This window comes from Anser brachyrhynchus (genome assembly GCF_964034855.1).
Source record: "Anser brachyrhynchus genome assembly, chromosome: 8".
In the NCBI taxonomy this organism is placed as follows: domain Eukaryota; kingdom Metazoa; phylum Chordata; class Aves; order Anseriformes; family Anatidae; genus Anser; species Anser brachyrhynchus.
In genome coordinates, this window is record NC_137702.1 from 11,725,002 (window position 1) to 11,745,456 (window position 20,455).

Consider the following 20,455-nt stretch of genomic DNA (forward strand, 5'->3'; position numbering starts at 1 on the left):
AACAGAAGAGGCATGGCAGCCCCACGACCCGCTTCCCAGGGAGACAAGCACACACAGCAGGGTGCCCAAAGCCAGGGAACGAGGACAGGAGAAGGCAGGCAGTGAAGAGGCACTTACCTTTTGTCAGCATCAGGAAGAACATTTCGACCTGCTGGCACCTGGGCAACAGCTTCATGAGGTTGAACTGGAACGGGATCTCATGCACTCGGAAACCAGCCCCCATGTCTGGATCTACAAGAAGAATTGGGAATGCGACGTTCCTCATGACACCACGGGGTCCTGCCCCCCAGGTCACTTGTACGTGCACGGTGCCAGCCCCAAGCACAGCACGTGAGCACAAGTGACAATCAACAACAGCACTGCCCCAGTTCCCTCTGCGTGGGAGGGCAGAGGGATACAAAGAATGAGCGTGGGGAAGACCAAAGCCTGATGGAACCTGCAGCAGGTTGTGAGGTACCTGCAGAGAGGTATCTCACTCTTAGAGTCCCCTGGGCTTATTGCCATCTTCACACAAGGATGGACTGGAAACCACGAGGCCCTACACAGCCCAGGCCGCCTGCAGCACAGCCAGGCCCACAAAGCACTGTACATTGGTGTCACAGGAAACGCCGCTGGAGGCCAACGGCCACGCTAGGAGCCAGACATGTCAGGGACAAGGACACCCCTCTCTTCCCCCCGGCTCCTGTGAGCGATCTCCCATCCGGCAGGCTCTGCACATCCCTGCAGACATTTCCTGTCCTCTTACTCAGGAAGGAGTCTCTGACCTCCATGCCCTGAGCTTTCCTGGCCCTCTCCTCCTCCCACGGGAGCAGTGAAATGACCCAACAGGGCTCCTTCAGGTCCTGCCCTCAGACTTCGGGGTGATCTTGGCTCCCTCAAACCCACTCAACACCTGTTGTGTGCCGCTGCAAGGCAAGCAAACAGAAGATCTAGGATGGGATAAACCAGTGACAAGAAGCAACATTAGACTAGACATTTGGGAAAAGCTTTAAAGCAAAAACAGTGAGATACTGGAACAGATTGCCTGGCAGGAGTGAACCCCCTCCCACATTCCTGGATTTTTCAGTGAACTACAATAATCCTGTCAGATCAGAGTAGCGCAATCCTACCCTGGAGGACAGACCAGACCTCCCAAGAGCTCTTTCCCTGTCTTCATGAGATAACGGAACATTCACAGAGGGTTTAGACATGAACAGGGCCACCACAACAAAAACGTCCCACGAGCTGCTCAGTTACAAGACACAAGACTCAGTTACAAGACACAAACTGCTCAGTTCCAAGAGTTTCCAGAGGATGGAGGAGCTTCTGCTTGCATCATTTGCAATTTCTGTACAACCACCTGCCCAGACATCCCCTGCCCATCGCTGCACGGGTGAGCTCATCTTCCTTCTGCTCCAGAAACCAGCCCCTCTCACAGAAGAGCTACAGTTAGAAAGGACCTCTGTGGGTCATCTGGTCCAGCCCCCTGTTCAAGCAGAGCCACCTCGTCACTTCCCCAGTCCGGGCAGAAAGTCTCAGTGCTTTTTTGGCCTTCCTAGGATGAAGCCAGATCTCTGGTAGCTTAGCACAAGTGCAAAAGTGATCCGGAGCCATCAAAGTCTAGAAAGTCATTGTCAAAATAAATGTTCAACCTTGCAGAAGCATCTAGCATTCCCCAGTACATTCAGGGCCTGGCTGCCTTTTGCTCCCTCAGAACTGCTAGGACATGTACGCTGTGCTCACCTTCAGTAGCTTTGGTGTCTGAAGGAGGGCAGACCCACTCCTTGTTCTGGCACAACTGGCTGATGTACTCAAATGTCAGCATGGTGGCAATGCACGCAAGGTCCCGTGGATAGAGCTGCAATAAGCAGTCAAGGCTCAGCTGTGTGCAGCAGAATTTTGCTATCCCCAAATGCAGCAGAAAGCACTTCAAAGGCATGGAGAGGAAACACCCACGTTCCTGTCCCCTGACCCCTTTACTCTCACTCATTGCTCCCCGCTGCTCCACCAGCCTGTCAGCTTCCCTTTGCCCTGTTCAGGGGGTACACAGGCAGTGCTGCCTGCAATCCGTTCTCTGACCCAGCCCGCTCCCCTCTACTGGAATGGCTCTTGGAACCACCTACCCCAGAGCACCACTGCATCCACTGCCTTGCAATTCAGAAGCCGTTTCTGTCCAGCAGCCCAGTTCCTCTTCTGGAAATCTCAGCCTCCTCTGTTACCAGCACTGCCATCTCTTCTGGCCCTCAGAGACTTACCTGCAGTGTTGTGGTGCACTTGCAACAAAACCCCCTCTCCCCACAACAGAGCACATGCCCAAACCCTTTCAGGGACTCACCGCTTTAGGTATTTTCTGGTAGGGCAAGCCGTGGAGGTGCTTCCAGTTCTCAGCAGTACTGTGCACATAGCCACTCTGGGGCTCTACCCAGCACTCAGTGACCAGGTTCAGCTCTGTGTCCACCTCAATGGCCTCCACCTCTGTATCATTGTCATCATCGGTGGAAAAGCTGGAGGAAAAACATAAATCCTATGAGATGGAACAGAGGCAGAAGCTTACTGCAGCTCCTCTCAGAGCTGTGAGAGCAGCCACAAAAACTGCAGGTGTGCAGGCAAAGCCCCATCTACGTGGTGAGCTACCTGTGACAGGTAGGTGTCTGTTCTGTTGCTACCTGCGAAGGGCAAGTCTGGAGCTGTGCCCCCCCTGCTGCCAGCCCTCCCCAGGAGCAGGGCCAGCCTCACCTGTCCTTGGTGGAAGTGGAATGTGGGGGGAAGAGGATGTACTGGACAACACAGGTGTGCTTCTCTCTGCCGCTGCTGCTCTCACTTGAGCCGTCAATCTGGAGGGGAGACACAGCATAAGCCCGGCCAGCAGCAACAGCCCACACCTACCCAGAGCCCTGTTACACAGCACGGCCCCATCCTTCAGCTCATGGTGGGGGAGAGAGGGAGCCTGCACCAGCCCCAAGAACTCCTCCAGCACAGCCTGTCACTGCCAGCAAAGCAGCTCTCTAACTGCTGGTAAAGACAGGAAAAGACCCACAGGCTGCTTTTCTTCAGGGAAGGAGGTAAGTCTCCCTATACACAGCAAGGGTACATGCTAGAAGCAGGTGGGAAGGTGAATCCCACACACCCAGCGCAGGAAGGTGAATCCACCTAAGAAGCCACAGAGGATTCCCTCCCCACAGCAGCCTCCAGGCTCACCTGTATAGGCAGCTCCAGCACCATGTTGATAATTCCATCCCCGCTGGATGCAAAGTGGAAACCCTCTGACAGACGGACCCTGGCAACAGAGAGGCAGTCAGACAAAGAGGATTTCACTAGCTGTACTGCAAGCCTTAAATACAAGAATGACTCAACCCCTCACTCCATAACACCTCCCTTCCCAAGGGAGGGATTTGCACACAGAGAATATGGAAAGGTGGCACTTTGCACAGGACAGCCTGAGTGAAGATCAGCACACTCCGGACATAGTAACACCACCTGCCCTTTTGTATGTCTTCCAGGACACTCCTTTTCCTCAACTGCAGCTGCAGAACTGGGTAAAGCACTGGCCCAAGTAGCTCTGGAAGCTGTGTGCAGGACCAAAACTCTCTGCCTCAGATCTGCACCCCCAGGACCCCACAGAAAGCATCTTCATTCAGGTGTACAACTTACTCTGTGAGTGTGGAAAGGAGCTGGGCTACAGCTGTGATGGGCACGGCTGGTGCCAGCCCCGACTGGACGCTCCATATCCAACGCTGGTGGTAGAAGTAGCGGGACAGCGAGGCCAGGGTGGAAGAGGCAGTACGATTGGCCACCATAGTGAGCGGGCCAGACACCGGAGGATGCTCCAGGTTGAGAATGAAGGGAGCTCGATAGTCAGAAGGCAGCTTCTCATACCTAGGAGAAAGAAAAGTTTGGCTTGCTGAGGTACAAAGGAAGTTCTGCTCAGCATCAGAGCTGCTTGGATTCACAGCCTGCTTGCTAGGCCTGGGACAGAGCCCTCCAGCAGCAGAATGTGGCTAGCCCAGCACAGTATCCCGCTCACACAGTGCTAACTAAGCTTAATTCTGCATCATACTTGGTGAGAGTAACAAATCTGCCTTTCCAGCAAGGCCCCCTGCAAGTCACAGCCCCCCCAGACTCCAGCCACCATTCCTAGCCACACAACCCAAAGCCCCACAAGCCCAGGCTTCACAGCCCTCCCATCCTGCCGCTGGCAGCACCACCCACAGCCCCTCTTCCTCCCACCTCCCAGGGCAAGGAGGCCGCACTGACCGCCCGGCTCCCCATCGCTACCTGATGAGCAGCTTCTCCAAAGGCTTGTGCAGCACTACGAGGCAGGGTCTGTCCGAGAGGGCTGACTGGGCCCCAGCCACAGGTGGGGACTTGGAGGGAGAACTGCTGCCAAGCATTTTCCTCTTCGCTTTTGGAGTTGCCTCCTTGCTCTGGACCCTGTGGGGAAAGCGGAGCTGCAAGATTCGGTCCCGTAACTCCTCCACTATCTGTCATGGCAGAAGCAAAAGGTAAACATGACCACCTTTGTCTGGAGAAATACGCTATGCAAAATAAGCTTCCAGAACAAGAGTCTGACTAAAAGGAGTAACACAGTCCTCAAATATACTGAAGAAGAATTAAAGATCATTCTATTTCTGAGGCCCTAGTAAGACCAAGGCCAAAATGACACAAGGTTCTTAGGTCTGCATTTTAACAATCACAACAAAGACTTTCAAAAGCACAAAAAAAAGGTCAGAACAACCCAAAGATTGTTTCAAGGCTGGAGAAATCACCTTCCATAATTCTAAAGAAAAAAATTAATTGCATGCTAGCCCCTCTACAGAAGCAGGCCAAGTACTCACCCTCACTCCTCCTCCCCTCAACAGCCTGTAGTAAATGTAAACTACTACATTTAAAGACAGGGCCACTGTTCCCACAGCTGATACAGTCCCCCACTATCACACTCATGTGTCAAATCTCTATAGTAAAAGATTTCAAGAGACTAACTAATTTTGTAGGTTAGGTTATTTTTTCCAAAATACTTTCCAAACGACCTCTGGCAGGTGAAAAAAGAATAAAAAAGAAAGAAGATTGTGCATTATACAATTTATGATTTACAGCTGCTGCTGCAATGCTCTGGAGCTTGCCCACAGCTGCAGGGTATGGTGCCTGTCTCACACCTTCTTCATGAGGCAGGTTTTAACTTATACCTGCTAGAGAGAACTCCTTCATAAAACCTGTCCATGCAACCAGTACCCAAAGCCTGGATCTCCTAATGACTTGAAAGGGCAGGTCCAACAGAGTGCCAGAGCAGTCAGTGTTATCTAGGATCACCATTATCTCAAAAAGTGATGGTCCTTCGTGTATTTGTCAGCTTCTCCTCAGACTAATCTAACACTAAAGTTAAGTGAGACAAACCGAAGATTTCTTTCCTGAAGTCCAAAGATCAAGGTTTAACGATAAACCCCTTGTTTATACCAAAAGGTTCACACAGATTATTAGCAGGACATCTGTCACACTTACTGTTTCACCTAGGAACACTTAGACTTGTCTCTGCCACTGGAGCTGGAGATACAGTTCATGCAGTAACCCCACCTTCTGAATCTGACTGGGGCAGCCCATTTCTTTGGGTACAAAGGGGTTATTAAAAGTCTATCTAGCAGACTTGCATCTCTCTAAAGCATTTTCTGTGTGCCACTGTTTTTTTCCATCCCTGTACTGGTCACACAGGGCGTTGTTTGCATCTTAACTCTAACCCCTCTCCTCGCCTAGATTATACAATACATACATGCACTTTACCACCTACTGCAGCAGATAACCTAGGGAACATGTAGTACCTCCATCTTAGAGGTCTCCACAGATGAGTCAGACAAGTATCTGCTGCTCCTGACAAACAGTATTGATTGTGCTTTGGTCACAAGGATAGTCTAGATAACCTGTGAGTCATTTCAAGGCCCACAGTTCTATTAAGCAGGGGGAAGAGCATTCACATGACCAGCTATTTATTGATCTTCGAGTTTTTGGATTTAGATCTTTCGCAGACTTAACAAAGAAAGCTTTGTCCAAACTGTTCCTTCCTGTAACAGTAAACTCACACCTACCTAAGCCTTAATATATTGAGTGTTGCCTGTGATCTACCCACCACTTCCACATCCAAAACTACGTGCTTTGCTCCTACCCCAGGAGGCAGGCAGCCAGCTCTCACCTTGTTCCTGGCCTGTGCAGGCGTGCCGATGGGGAAGCCCAGTCGGAGAACCATGCATGGAGCTTTGGAGATGATCCGCACCACGTAGAATGAGGAAGGAGTAGGATCCTCAGAGCTAGGGAGGATGGATTAAGACAGGGCTGAATGTAACATGGCAGCAACTCATCAGTTCTAGCACACACAACCCCCCCCCTCAGGCCCCAGCTACCTTCCCTCTCCCTCCAGGCTCTGCTGAAACCCAGTGGCAGCAGTTCGGAATACAGAGTTTTACAACTACGTGTCTTGCTCTAGACATCAGCTTCTGGCCCACCACAGCATACTGGTCTAGCTGGATCTCTGGCCTGGCCACGTGCCCAGTTACCCACACAGGACTGTCTCCGAGCCACTCACCCATGGATCAGTTTGACGTAGGAGTAGCCTTCCACCAGCACAAAGCTGCTCCAGTCCCGCAGCAAGGAGGTAAGGGCAGAGTGGGAGATGCGGCACTGGATGGTGCTGTAGCGGCCGTTGTTGCCCGGCGTGTGCAGGTGCTTGGGCACAGGCCTGCAGAGTGCAGCAAACAGTCATTTTAAAACCACAGTTTCTCTTCTCCTCCCCAAAGCTTAGAGAGACTTTGCTACACCCATTGCAACTCATCCAACCAGCACAGCCTTCTTCCTGCACATATCCTCCTTCCACCCATATCCAAACATATCCCATGCCCGTGAGCAAGAGCCACACTCCCTGAGTGCTCAGGGACCCCATTCTCCAGCTTGCAGAGAGCACGCTCTTGTACTGTTTCTAACTCCCTCCATACAAAAAGCAAACAAAAGCCTGTGGGATAGCTTCAGCTGTATGGTCCGCACCCCCTGCAGTCAGGCAATCCAAATCCAAGGACTTGAGAAACAATTCATACTCTCCAGAACTCCCTCTCACCAAAAGCTGACTTTCCAACCAACAGTCCCTCCCAGAGAAGTGAGCCCTTATCATCTGTCACATCCAGCTAGCAAAGTCCTTCCCCTGGCCACAGACACCTGCAGCTCTGTAGCAGGACTGAATTGCCATGCAGTTTCCACGGTGTTTGGCTGGACAAACCGATGCTGTGCTTTCCCCGGCTGGCCTACCTGGTGCACACAAGCTCAGCCCTGCCAGTTACATACGTGTCATGCTCCAGGAGGAGAACGATGCGATGCATGTGCAGCCACCGCTGCCAGAAGTTGGCATCCATGGAGAGGATAGGCTTCCAGTAGGAGGCAAACTGGGAATGGCTTGAGTCAGACCCGCTGTGTTGCAGGGACAGCACCTGAGAAAAATGACAGGATGGATCGGTAAGAGGCAACGTGCAGCAAGAATCTGTCTAGTTCCACCCAGAGAGCACAGGAATTTCTCTCATGACTAGCTGTGTAGGTCTAGAAGGCTAGCCGCATCCCTGGCTTTCAAGAACTGCCTCACAGAAAAATAACTAAACGTGTTCACATTGAAACAGTGCAACATAAGTAAAAATAAATTAGGCTTCTGAAATGTCAAGTTAATTAGGAACTTAACTACTTAGCATCAAGTAATTCAACTACAGAAGAGATAGCATATGTAATGGTGTCTTTTCTGATAGGAGGATATTTGGCTTGTGTCAGCAGAACAACTAAACACCGAGAAAACCCGCCTGAGAGAGCACATGCAAATAGCGTACCAGCAATAGGTGGCACTGGGCAACTCTGACCTGTTTGTATGGTAACACTGTAGTTCCACCAACTACAGCAACACTGCTGACGCAGGAATAAAGTGGTTAGCCATAAGATGGGATGCTCCAGACACACCGTGGGATGTATATCCATGCAGAGAGTAAATTTGTTACATAAGCCTTAAGGAGTAAAGGGCTTAAGCAATAAAATTTAAATGACAGCTCTCCTAACTTTGATATCTGCTAGTCATCATCTTCTGCCAAAGCCAAGGACACTACTAGCAAGGACCAGGTAGCATGTTAGCACTTTTGTTCTGTGAACTTCACAGTGGAAACTTCGCTCATAATTTTTTGTTTCTGCTGTGCTGATGACAAATATGTCTCTTTCACCCTTCACAAGTGCTCAGAGCAATGAGCCTATTAAATAAAAGCCATTTAGCAGAACCTATCTTCACCTCGTGATATATCACCAGGGTACAAGGCTGCCAGCAGCAACTCCACGCATATCATTGAAAAAAGCACGGCAGTAGTGTCAGCTTGACCATCAGTCTCACACATCACTACAAGAGAAGGCTTTGCAGCATGCTTAGGAGACTTGCTGTGAGGCTTAGAGGTGTAGCTGCAGCAATAAAGACATAGAGTGATGTCTCGGAGGGGAAAAAACATGGGATGGGACGTTCACGGATACTGAATTGTACTTGAGCTGTTACTGATTGGGACAAAGAGCAAGAGATGAAGACTGAGTTACAGAAGAACTTGGTTGCTTGTTGGGACTCAGCATCCCCAGGTGCAATACAGAACAGCAGGAGGGACAATTTGTCCTACACTAAATGGCACAGAGAGGGGACGTACCGGAGTGGTGGAGCCTGGGGGGATGTAGAAGAGAGGTACCCCATTCTTGGTGCTCTCAGGAATGGTGAAGTGTTCTGGGACTGTGTCAAAAGACTGCAGATGAACCAACATCTGATCCGTCTGGTTGATGCTGAAAGAGAAGAGGCAGTTAGCCACACAAACCCATGTTCTCCCCTTCAATGCCTCAGTCACCCAGTGGCTGCACGTGCAACACTCCCTGTGTCTTGGGAACCCATCTGCCCCAACTCAAGAGACAGATGATCAAAGTTCGGAAAGAAGTGCTAAGAAGGAAATCTGTAGAGCAGTGGGGAGCAATGGTCACCCTGGCCAGGAAATGGTCATAACCCTAAGGCCTAGGAGACACGAGGGGTTTTCCTAACATCACGGTGCAGCACGGCTACTGCATATAAACCTATTGCAGCACAAGCCTTCACGGCAAGGCAGCGCTGTAGGAACACACCGCCTCCATGGGATGGCAGTCAGAATTAAGGTTCGCATCACAGCATCAGGACTCAGAAGAAGCAATACCTTCACCATGAAGCAACGTTACAGACAAGGTCACAGGCCAGTTGGAGTATTTTCCTTGGCCAGAAGTCAAGCTTGTTGCCTGCGGTGCCTCTTCCCCGGAAGCACATTCCTTTGGGACCCTGGGTTGGGAAGGCCATCTACATAACCCATGCCCCAGCATGCCAAGAAGGGGATTTTTTGGTTACAATGGACTCAGGACTGCTAGGGATGGTGCAGCTCACCTCTGCAAGGTGTTCCAGAAGCGCCGGATGACTGTAGTGCGGTACAGACTGGTGATGGGTTTCCTCATGGTGCAGCTGATGTCGTGCAAGATGTCGTAGCTCCCCTCCATCGTCACCTCTACCCACGTGCTGCGCTTTGATGGGTCCAGGGGCCAGGGTGTCACAGCTAAGTACTCTATCCTCATGTTGTGCTTCCAAAGCAGCACGAGTTTCACCTCCAGCTGAGACCCACCTGCGTGAGAGCAGAGGAATAGTTACAAGTGCTTGTTCTGCAAACATCTGAGCTTTATCTCTGACCATGGGCTCCCAAGGACACAGAGATTGCTTATTGACCATGAGGAAGAGAAAGTCATCTAAAAGCTGCTCTAACTGAAGTCATTCTCTCTCCTCTCCAACAGAGGGAGGCTTTGCTTGCTCAACAGCATTTGGTGAACAGTCCTTTAAATGCACACGTACTAGCTGAACTACAGAAGGCAACCGAAACTTGGGGGAGGTGCTGACATTTGCAATGGGCTGTCTTTACAGCCTCAGCTTTGTTTCCAAGAAAACTTTTGCTTTGCCCTGATAAGCAAGGCCTTTAAGCTTAACTCTGCAGACTGCACTTAAATCGATCCCACTGCAGAAACATGGATGTTCGGACATGATGGGACCTGATCAAAAAGGAAGGTCCTTGCCATGGAAGGTGAGGACCAATTCTTGATTTGAACTGCACGTTCTTTCTGCACAGAGAGTATTTCATGCAATCTTCAAGAATCTTCAAGTACCAAGAGCTTCTCACCATGCTTACCCTCTTCTCCTCAGCTGATCCCAAAGTAAAGAAGTTAAGAATTAATATTCACCCACTCTTCAAACTGTAGTTTCATCTCTTTCTTTGAGATGGCCATTGCATCTCTAGCACAATTAACGCAAACACCCGACAGCAAGCCTCACTGAGCCAGAAGAGCAGAAAATGTCCCAGTCCTGCTGACCGTGCATGTCTATTTGTACCAAAACAACCCAGGGAACACATGATTTTCTATAGCAGCACCACGCTGCTGTTTCAACTGCTCAATCATCTGTTCTGATGTCCAGCCTGCTCTGTAGTTTGCCAGACCTGCAGAATTTGTGAGGTGAGCGATTAGATGTGCTGGAAACCATCCGAACAGGTCACCAGCCTAGATCTTATGTTTCCTGCAGAGTTGCATTTGCTGCTGTCATAGATACATCATGCCACCTCCTTCATGGGCTGATTACACGACATTTTAAAGCTATCCTGCTTTTTACTCCCCTGGTGCCTACTAGGAGGCTGCCTTAGAGCACCCTTCCCCCACCAAAATTCAGAAGAAGCCTTTCAGAGTACATGCCCAATTCATGCTTGGCTGCTGTTTTGCTGAAATTGTTTTTATTCTGAGAAGCTTCGTTACCAGAAAAATCAATAAGCAGCATGTACTAGGGGGGAGAAATCCTCATCCAGTTTCAGCTTTTACTGTGTAGGTTAAACCAAACCATAGTCAGCAGCCTGTGACGGACTATCCATGAATAAGTATTTATCAATGGATGTATAAACAAGAATTTATAAATGCATGTCTTCCCGTTTCATGCTGCTAAAGTGCATTTTATTCCTACTGCTCATCCATTGCTTTCTGCACAATATTTTGGTTCTCATAACAAAGCCTTCCTACTTCATCAACAGCAAACATGATAAGTAAATTCCTACTTATTTTTCGTCTAGATCATTAATGAAAATATTTCCTATTTCCACTGTAGGAAGTTTCCAGCTGTTTCCATTAGTCATCCTGGCTTTGCTCTTACTATCCAACACAAGCAAAACTAAAATCACAGGCAAAAAATATTCACTTAGTTTGAAGTCATACCTAGATGGATCTTCAGTCTGTTCTTACTGCTCACCAATCCATTTCTGTTTCTTAACTTAATAGCTAATAAAGGTGTTTGCTTCTTTGATTTCTTTCATGAAGTCCAGCTTTACGATATACCAGTTTATGGTATTTAGAAAACCAGAGATTTTTTTTTCTTTTTTTAAAAGAAAACACTGAGAACTGCCATTCTCACTGGCCAGACTATGCCCAGCCATTTTTGGTGCTGGACTGGCTTCACAGAAGATGAAGTTTCAAAAAAAAAAAAAAAAGTTTTCCAAGCTTTCTTTCTCTCCCCAGTGCACAACAACACAAAATTGTGTTTTGTTTTCCTTTTTTAATTATTTTTATTGTTATTTTTACAGGCAGCAGTCCTCTGCCATTGTCCCAGAAAAAAAACAGGAGAGGAGCTGAGCTCCATCACACCTTCTCAGGCCGAGCTTCTCTCTTCCATACTTCCCAGTTCTTCCCCTTTCACAAGCAGTTCTGTATTCCCAACTAACTATAGTAGCCTTCTAAACACCTAAGTATCTGGAATCAAATCGTGAGGGTAACCAGAGCACTTATAAATACCACAACCAACCTCTCAGGCACCTCCGAGCACAAAGCTAGCTATTTATTCTTTTTTGCCTTTGGCAAAGTAAAGCAGAAAAGCGACAGTGTCAAAGTCCACAGCTGCACTCCTTCCTCTTGCTTCACAGCCAGGTTGGCTCTTTAACAGCCTCTAGTTGGCAAGCTTTGGCAAAAGCTTTTGGCAATCCAGGTTAATTAACTGTTCTTTGTTAGACATTTCTCTACAGAATGGCCCAGAGAGCCCTGATTAGCCAAGCATGCTTTTACTTTGCAGAGGCAGTGCTGGATGTCTAAATGTCTTGATCTTTTATAAATTCTACTGTAAGATGTTAGTTCAACAATTTTTCTGATCAGAGCCAGCAATTCCCCAGGGCATTTAGCCTTTCCAAAGGCTAAGTAACATCTCCTACTATTTTGAAGGCTGGCATAGAAATACACGCTATATTTTTGATAGTTCAGACATGTCGTTTTTAAATTCCTTCTAAAAAGACCTCATGGAAATACACGGGAAGTATTTTTGGCTCTGGGAGCCCCTGAGCTGCAGACAGATTGAGGGTGCTCAAAGTGAAAACAAAGGAAACGTGAAAGGGAGTATCTATGTTCACCCTATCCTTACTCCTCCTTGCCCTTAGCTACTCATCACCAAAGGCAACACCAACCCAGTACAGCCACTCTTCTGCTCTTGTAAGAGCAAACGACCAACTCAGCGTCCAACAGCTGAAGGAAGGCAGGAAGATGCCTAGACAAAAGTGCACGGAGCACGCTAAGCGTGCAGTGATCTTTCTGATGCATTCTTTCAGAGCCCAGGAATTTGCTGCCTTACAATACCCTGAGCTAGAGGTTGTAGCTCCTCCCTTGTGCAAAAAAGGTACAGCGTGGATTTGTCTGACTGCTTTCGGAATGATTCACACCCGCTGCCTCTTCCAGCATTTCTGTATGGGGCTCCGCCGTCACCAAGAGCACTTCACCGTTGTTGGCAGATGTAAGAAAGCCTCTCAGCAGTAAGCTGTAAGTGAGCTGGTGCACAGAAGGACAAAAGAGACAGTACTGAGCACAACCTGGACAGGAACTGACTTGTCGGACTGTTCCGTAGGCATTCCTAGACAAGGAGAGCGCAATGGACCTAATCTGTCTGGATTTAATGGAAGCATCTCAGGCCACACCTACGGATTAGTGAAAGCAACCTGGGGACACTGTAAGGAGAGATGGAGCTTCTCAGTGGGAAACCTTTGGAGATTTCTTAGTTTAAACAGAAAATTCCCAAAACAAAAAAATTTGGGTATTCCTTGAAGACCATCTTTAGAAATTATCCTGTGTAATCTAATTGTTAGCAACATTCAAAAGAAACAAACAACAAAAACAACAAAACACACTGCACAGAAAACAAAACAAAAATAAATAAACCTCAAACAAACCAACACCAAAACAAACCAAGGCCAACGTCTTTCTTCCCCCCCCAACTGGTTTCAGATTCATTCTGTTTGTAAAAATCATCAGGCCAGAAGAACAACTCCCAGTCATCACACAGGAAGAGTGAACTGACCACTTAGACCAAAGCAAGAGATTAATTTAGTCTACTGCGATGTGAAGAACAGCACATTTAGGGACTACTAGAAAGCAAACAAAACCAACAAACCAAAACCATAAGACTCAGCAGCTGGAAACACAGGTATGTAAAAGATGCAGGCATTTCTGAGCTAACAATATAATGCAATCATGGGGAAAGCTCACGCGATTCCTGGTCTATCAGATAGGGTATTTTACTTCAGAAATATTGGCATTACTAAGGCAAGGCAGCGATAAAACCACATCTACAACACTTATCAACTGTTTCAAGAAATATGAAACCAAACTGAAAACGAACTGGAAAAAAAGTACTGTTAAGAAAAATAAACAGAACAGAAAGCCTGTCCTTGCAAAAGGAGACTGAAACATTGGCTTGCCTAACCTGCCAAAAGGAAGGTTAAATGGAGAAAGGCATTCTTCCTAAATAAGTTTGTGCAATGCCAGAGGAGGATAAACTTAATTAAGGATAATAAAGTCACACAAGTCTAATTTGGTCTGAGTAAGTTTAGAAAGGAAGCTAGAGAAAGAGCAATGCAGCTCTGGGACAATCTTCCAAGCACAGCATGACACCAACTTATATGGTCTTAAGGCAGAAGAACATGCCATCACATGGCATGTTTGGAATTATTTTTAAATCTTATCACAGACTTGATTCTCTCATATAAAATGTATTCTGTGTGCTAATATCCCAAAGAGGATAGTGAAGACACTGGATCACTAGGTGTCGTACACATTTACACTGTGTAAACAAATTTTATTCTTCAGGGTTTCTGCTGGTCATTGTAAAAGTCAAAAGTAATTTGTTGCCTTGCTTGCAATTGATAACTTGCATTTACATTTTTCTCATCTCCCCTTCAGTTAAGGCTCCATCTCCAGCTGTGACTGGTGGCTAGAAAGTTAGGTAGGGCTTACAGGCACTCCTTGGGATACTCAAATCATTCACAGTCCCTTACTTAGTGGCTACTTCTCAAGGTGCCGTAACAACTTCTAGCAAGTCAGAGAGAATAGGACCACTGAATGTGTTTTTCTAGCATTGGTCACAGTTCTGACTGATGGAGCATTTTCACCAAACATTCTCTTTGGTTCCCCCAGTTTCTTCGTTTGGAACGCTGTAGTTAGGAGGCTTTGAATCTTTTGTACTGAAGGGCTCAACTTTGTGTTAATATTTCGGAGTGCATCTGGCAAAAGACTAGAAAGGGACAAAAAAAAAGGGGGAAATGGAGAGGAAAGCCTAGAAAACTCTCCAAAACCACAAGTTATGTCATTAGTTTTCTTGCAGCTGTGGGGACTCATTACCAAGATAAAAAAAGGTCAGTTTGTCTGTCCCTCCACATGCACATATAATGAGTAAGTACACAACTGTGCAAACATCCTGAGCAATCCTGTGCCCTGCAATTGTTACAGAAAACAAACTTTGTCACGGTTTGGGGAAAAAGGCTCCTTTCCCCCTGTACCAGCACTCTGCTAAGATGGCAGAGCCTGCACTGTGCTCTGCACAGTTGGTACGGAGCCCTGTGCAAGCCTCCAGGCCCATTACTGAGCTGTCACCTTTTGTGATGTTGACCTCCCGGATGCTGTAGCCCTCGCGCAGCCGGACTGAGACAATGCTCACGAGGTCGGCGTGCACCTCCTTCTCCGTGTGCTTCTTCCTCCTCATAGCCAGAGCAGGGTTGCTGCTGGCAGACACCAGGTGCTCATTGAACAGTCGGTGCTGCGACACTGCAAACAACAGAGATGGGGTTTATGAGGGAGCAGCTCCCCTGCTCCTCTTCCTACAGCAAGAGCCCTCCCCAGGTGCTTTACAGGAGCCGCCTGGAACACCCACTGGCCCGGAGGACAGTACATCCTTCAGGCATCACTTACACCTACTCCCGGTTCTGCAACACAGCAAACAGGTCTGCTGGCATGAGGCAGGGTGGGGTGTCAGGCCCTGCTTCCTATGGGACAGCCTTTGTGACAAGGCAGGTATTAAGAGCTACACGTTTAGCCTAAGCAGGCAGGAAACACACAGCTGTTAAAATAGTCACACAGGAAGCTTTTGCGCTTTACCCCTTTCCCTGGAAAACCTCAAATTCCCAAGTACTTTCTGAAAGGTATCAGGCTGTGGAAGCTTTAGGTTTAAACCACTGACACCTGATCCTTTTCAGATTCAACATCCCCGATGGCATCCCGTGCCAGCTCTCTTCAAACTTTTCACTGTGCGCAGTTTCTGCTGGCAAGCTGCGGAAAGCACAGATGGCAGCAGCACTATAGCCGGGCACGAACGGGTGTCTCCGTGCTTTATTGGTAACTAATCTCTCTTGGCATACTCCCAGCTGCTAACACACACGGCATAAGAACGACCAAGAGAGGCATTTGGGGTGGTTCTCAGGAGTTTAATCTTTCAATCCAAACTGCCATCTGCAAGCCTGATGAGGACAAGCTTTCCAAGACGTCCCCATCTGTGAGCTAGCCAGTGTGGAGGAAGGCCTGGAAGAGAACTTCTCACCCCCTCCAAGTTCCAACATGGAAGGCCTAATTACAGTTTCCTGAGTGAAGTCCAAAGAAAGGGGAATGGCACAGAACTGGGCATTAGTTTTCCCCAATCCACCCAATTCCTGGAACCAGGAGGGCAGTGACGGATTAGGCTGCACGGCCCAGTAGTGCCCAGAGCCTACAGGAGGCACAGAGCTCTGTGGAGTCCAAGACAGTGAGCGCCCTCGGGGCCCTCTGTCTCACACAGGCACGAACACAAACACTGCCCATGTGGGAAGGCAGCATTCCTGCCAAGTCACACAAACTGCTGCCTTTCCCTTGCCTCCACAATACTCACAAGGGCCCGTAGAGGACAAGGGGGAACATCAGCATAACCAAGCCTGAGGGAGTCACCCCAAAGATTGGTGCTATAAGACCCTCTTCTGCCGGAAGGAGGACATGCACACTCCTCACCGCAGTAGTATTCTGGATTCAGGGACTCTCCGGTACGCAGGAAGGAGTACAGCAGAAATGCCTTGTGATACACGTTCAGATCCAGGCTCAGGGGATCCAGCTCGGGGCACGTGGAGAGGTAAGCACCAAAAGTGGCCATGGCAATGAATTTCATCAGTTCCACATTGGGAACATGGCCAAAGCTGCAATCGTATGAGTAGACACCGCCCACCTAATGGATGGATAAAGAAGAGACCTGAGTGAGCACAGCACTGCTGAGGACGTGGGAGAGGACTGTTGAAGGGCTCAGACAGGCAGCAAGGTCCCCTCTTCCCCTCTGGAGGGTGAACACTACCAGCAGCAACTCACCTTCGTCCCTCTGGCAGGAAGCAGCCCCCACAGTCCCTGCTAACAGCACACGTACCTGGACAAAGGAGCAGGCCACAGTGCCGCTGCGGAGCTGGTTGAGTAAAGTCTCACACACAGCCACATCGGGGACGCTGGTCACACCATCCGTAATTATTATTATACCTGTAAAGAAGGCATTATCTTAGAGCATCTTCCACCTCAACCAGCTACCGCTCTCCTGGTATAGAATTTAGGCAGGGCAAAGGTAAAAAGTAAAACCTTGGGATGTCTTAGGACACAAAAGGCATTTTAGAGCTGGCAAGCTTCTCAACAAGGCACAGTGAAGCACTCAGCACAGCTCCGCACACCCTGGGTTATTCCAAGCAACAATCATGGCTATGCTACCTCACAAACTCTCCAACGCTGACACCTGGTGTGTGATGCAATGTTTTCCTCCTTCCCAATCCCACCACAATTAGCCCACGGAGGGCAGAGCAAAAGCTGCCGTTGGAATTTCATCCCTAACTGAAGGGTCCACGTACCAGCCCTTACAAAATTCATCTCAGCCTACAGCAAGAGGAACGCAGCCCTCGCAGACAGCCGGGCACCCTGAAAGCCAGAGAACGAAGCCAACCTGCGCTGGAGTTGGAGGGCAGCAGCTGCAGCGCCAGTATTCCCTGCCGGACCATGCTGACCAGGCCAACGTCAGCAGTGACAACAGACACACTGGGCTTCCTCCCTGATGGCTCCTGCACATCACCAGGGCCCTCTTGGCTCAGAGGTGATAAATCCACCTGGGAGAGGAAAAAAAAAAATAAATAAATAAACAAACAAAAAAACCCAACGTCCCATTCTCCCAAACAGCCTTCAGCCTAGCAGCCCCATGGTACCACAGCCTTGTTGTACTTTGGCAGACTCCACTTTTAGCTTAAATTTCCAGGTTCTCTCAAAGTCCTAGTCTCTCGGGCCCCTTAGAACAGCTGGGAAAGGCTTCCTGGGGGTGGAGGAAGGGGACAACATGCTCAGAACTTTATTATAAGTTGATTTCTGACACTATGGGAAAGATGAGACGCTTTGGGGTCACTCAAGCTCCTTTGTGGAGCAAAGCATTTCTCAGTTAGAGATGCTGAATACCTTTATTTTTAACTTGTCATCTAGTAGAAGCTGCAGCCACTTAGCATTTCCTCAAGTAAAATCCACAAAGGCACAAGACACTCAAACAGCTGTGTCTCACCTCTGAAGCACGGCAGCAGAGCGTACAAGGAGCCTTGTAAGGACGAAGTCTAGTGCCTTTATATTTATCTGTTCAACCAGCACTAGTTATGCAGTGCTGATATAAGCAAATGCAAGTAGGCTTCTCCGGCATTTTCTATCAAAAGTATTCCCCAGGCAAAGCCTAAAATTTGTATAATTACAGTGGTGAAGAACCTACTGTGTTCATAGTCCCCTCATCTCCAGAAGGCTCTGACGGGGCAACCCTGTAATAAACTATTGCTTCATTTTTACTGCTAACACAGAGAATGGGTGAGACCCTCCCCTGTACAGCTACACAGATGTCTGGAGCTTGGAAAACAGAGTTAGAACAAACTGAACTTTTGTTCTGCACGAATGAGAGCAGTCTGCTGCTGCGAGCAAAAAACCTGACTATCCATCACTTCGGTTTGGTAGATGCCTTCAGTTCAGACTCTTGTTGACAGCAACACAGCTAATGCAACTTCAAAAGTTAAAAAAAAAAAAGTTTCAGTTCCTGCCTTTCCCCTGGGGCCTCCCACCTCCACCCCACAGCCTGTGGCAGGACTCGCCAGTTCCTCTGGCCTGCAAGTGCGTCTCTCTCCTGGATTTGCATGGCATTAGTTACAGGGTAGTTTGTTATGAGAGAAATACTGCAGCAAGCAGGAATGCATACAAAGCACTGCAAAACACCAGCTGGTCATGCTAGAAAACTGTTTACTTCCTGCAGGCCCCTTCTTATTCCAGTACTGTCAGTCTTTGTATTCAAAGACAAATTTCAGCTAGAACGTGAGATTTTATGCACTTCTGATACATAACTGTGAGGGGTCACAAGTAGCCTTTTGCTCATATGACTGGGACCTTTTTTTCCCTTGCTTTGAGCTCAGACACTAAAAACTAACACTAAGTAAGGACTAAACAACCTCAACCAGGCCAAAAACGCCTCTGAGTGTGAGAAGAGTCCTCACAGATACGATTCCGACTGTAGAGCAGCGTACCAGTACCCTAATGCACTCTCTCGATGAGAAATTCATAGACACCCTGAATTCCTACAAAGTCACACTTTTACTGTCCTCCTCAGCTGTAGTTTACAGTGCTGTCCTTAGCTGGCTGACACCTGTATCCTTAGCCACTAAACAGCATCTGCTTCAGATTTCAAGGAGTATCAGGAACTGCACCAGCCGCATATTCAGTTTCATGGTCAGTTTTTGTGGTGACAAGGAAGTATTTTCATTCAAGATTGTAATAAGGGCCAAGGGCATACTCACAGCTATTTATAAACTAATGATAGGGGTGTAATCACCTCTCCCACCATTTTCTTCAGAGAGAAAGCACATCCTACGGTCTGTCCCACGATGTCAAAGAAGTCAAGCTGCTTTACTGTACTTTATTCAGGCCCTTTATTACAATAATCTTGGGAAAGATAACTGCTTTCATCAGTCCTTCTCCTAAACACTTACTGGTTCTGCTTTATTCAGTGTTCTTGTTGCTGTATTCCAAAAAGTTTTCTTCCAGACTCCTGAGCTGTTCCTTCTCCAGACCTACACCACTGCTCCTCTTGTTGCCAGGCCTCACAGAGCAGATCTCCAGTGAGCAAGAAGCCCCAACCACCTCTGCCCTCCTCACCTGCGGTTTGGGTTCATACTGCTGTTGGAGCATCTCTGCCACCTTGTTCTCAAAGGCACACAGCTGCGTGTAAACCTGGTGCAGGAAGGCTTCTCGCTTCGTCTCATCCAGCTGGCAGCCCTGGAACAGTACCTGGCCCGAGGACACACACGTCAGTCACCAAGTTCAGGTTTTATTGTGGCAGCCCCCACAATGGTACACGGGAACACGGTTCGGTGCAGCACAGTTCAGACACGTCCCTTACAAAGCAGAGGTACAGCACAGGCCTCTCTTGTCCTGCCTGCAGCCATCTGCCTGCGTGCAGCGGTGTTCTGTGGCATCTGCAGTGCACTCTGCAGCAGATGCTCACATTGGTCTCTGGGATGTCTCCCTTTTGGGCAAGAAATTTCTACTTTTCCTTCTTCTAAGATAAGCAGTCGGCAGGAAAAATTAAGGTGAGATCCTCGTTAGAAGGCATTAACTCTGGCCCACATTTCTAAGGAAGACCTGTTCACTCCAATCTAACCCAGCTACTGACTGATCCAACTATCTTCCAGTAAGTGGCTGGATAGAAGAACAGTAAGTTGAAATAGCGGAAAAAAAACCTTAGATCAAACATTAGAGAAGAGGCTGTGAGACATGACAGAGGGAGCCTGCCACCAAAGGAACTCCCTAAGCTGACAGGAATGACGCTTGTATTTACAGCGACTTCGTACAGGCAAACCTCTGCCGAAACTAGGTATCACAAAACAAGGAGGCAAAGAAGATGCAATGTGTACAGCAAGAACTCAACAGACAGCTGGGACATTGCACATGATCCACATTCCTGCAGCACCTCATAAAACTTGGGGAAAGTAAACAATTACAATATAGGTGAGTTTTCTTGGATGAGTGGTACACCTATATGCCTTTTCCACCACGAAAGGAACACACAGCTTCTCCACTTGTCCCCACAAAT

At 48.2% G+C, this 20,455-nt stretch overlaps 1 protein-coding gene across 10 annotated transcripts in view; it reads right to left on the minus strand.

The window, feature by feature from the left end:
* Positions 1 to 20,455, minus strand: part of SZT2 (SZT2 subunit of KICSTOR complex) — a 57,317-nt gene that overhangs the window by 34,657 nt on the left and 2,205 nt on the right. For 9 of the 10 annotated variants that reach the window (XM_080601821.1, XM_080601825.1, XM_080601822.1 and 6 more), the window contains exons 5-21: positions 19,519 to 19,650; positions 17,297 to 17,456; positions 16,739 to 16,845; positions 16,336 to 16,546; positions 14,956 to 15,126; positions 9,416 to 9,647; positions 8,667 to 8,796; positions 7,297 to 7,439; positions 6,548 to 6,700; positions 6,158 to 6,272; positions 4,255 to 4,460; positions 3,631 to 3,855; positions 3,178 to 3,256; positions 2,716 to 2,813; positions 2,315 to 2,483; positions 1,723 to 1,837; positions 118 to 231 (exon numbers count right to left, since the gene is read on the minus strand). In XM_080601821.1, the coding sequence (XP_080457947.1) occupies positions 118 to 231; positions 1,723 to 1,837; positions 2,315 to 2,483; positions 2,716 to 2,813; positions 3,178 to 3,256; positions 3,631 to 3,855; positions 4,255 to 4,460; positions 6,158 to 6,272; positions 6,548 to 6,700; positions 7,297 to 7,439; positions 8,667 to 8,796; positions 9,416 to 9,647; positions 14,956 to 15,126; positions 16,336 to 16,546; positions 16,739 to 16,845; positions 17,297 to 17,456; positions 19,519 to 19,650 (2,560 nt within the window). Of the gene's footprint in view, positions 1 to 117; positions 232 to 1,722; positions 1,838 to 2,314; positions 2,484 to 2,715; positions 2,814 to 3,177; positions 3,257 to 3,630; positions 3,856 to 4,254; positions 4,461 to 6,157; positions 6,273 to 6,547; positions 6,701 to 7,296; positions 7,440 to 8,666; positions 8,797 to 9,415; positions 9,648 to 14,955; positions 15,127 to 16,335; positions 16,547 to 16,738; positions 16,846 to 17,296; positions 17,457 to 19,518; positions 19,651 to 20,455 lie in introns of those variants that run through there. The other variant, XM_080601829.1, reaches the window with a different exon arrangement.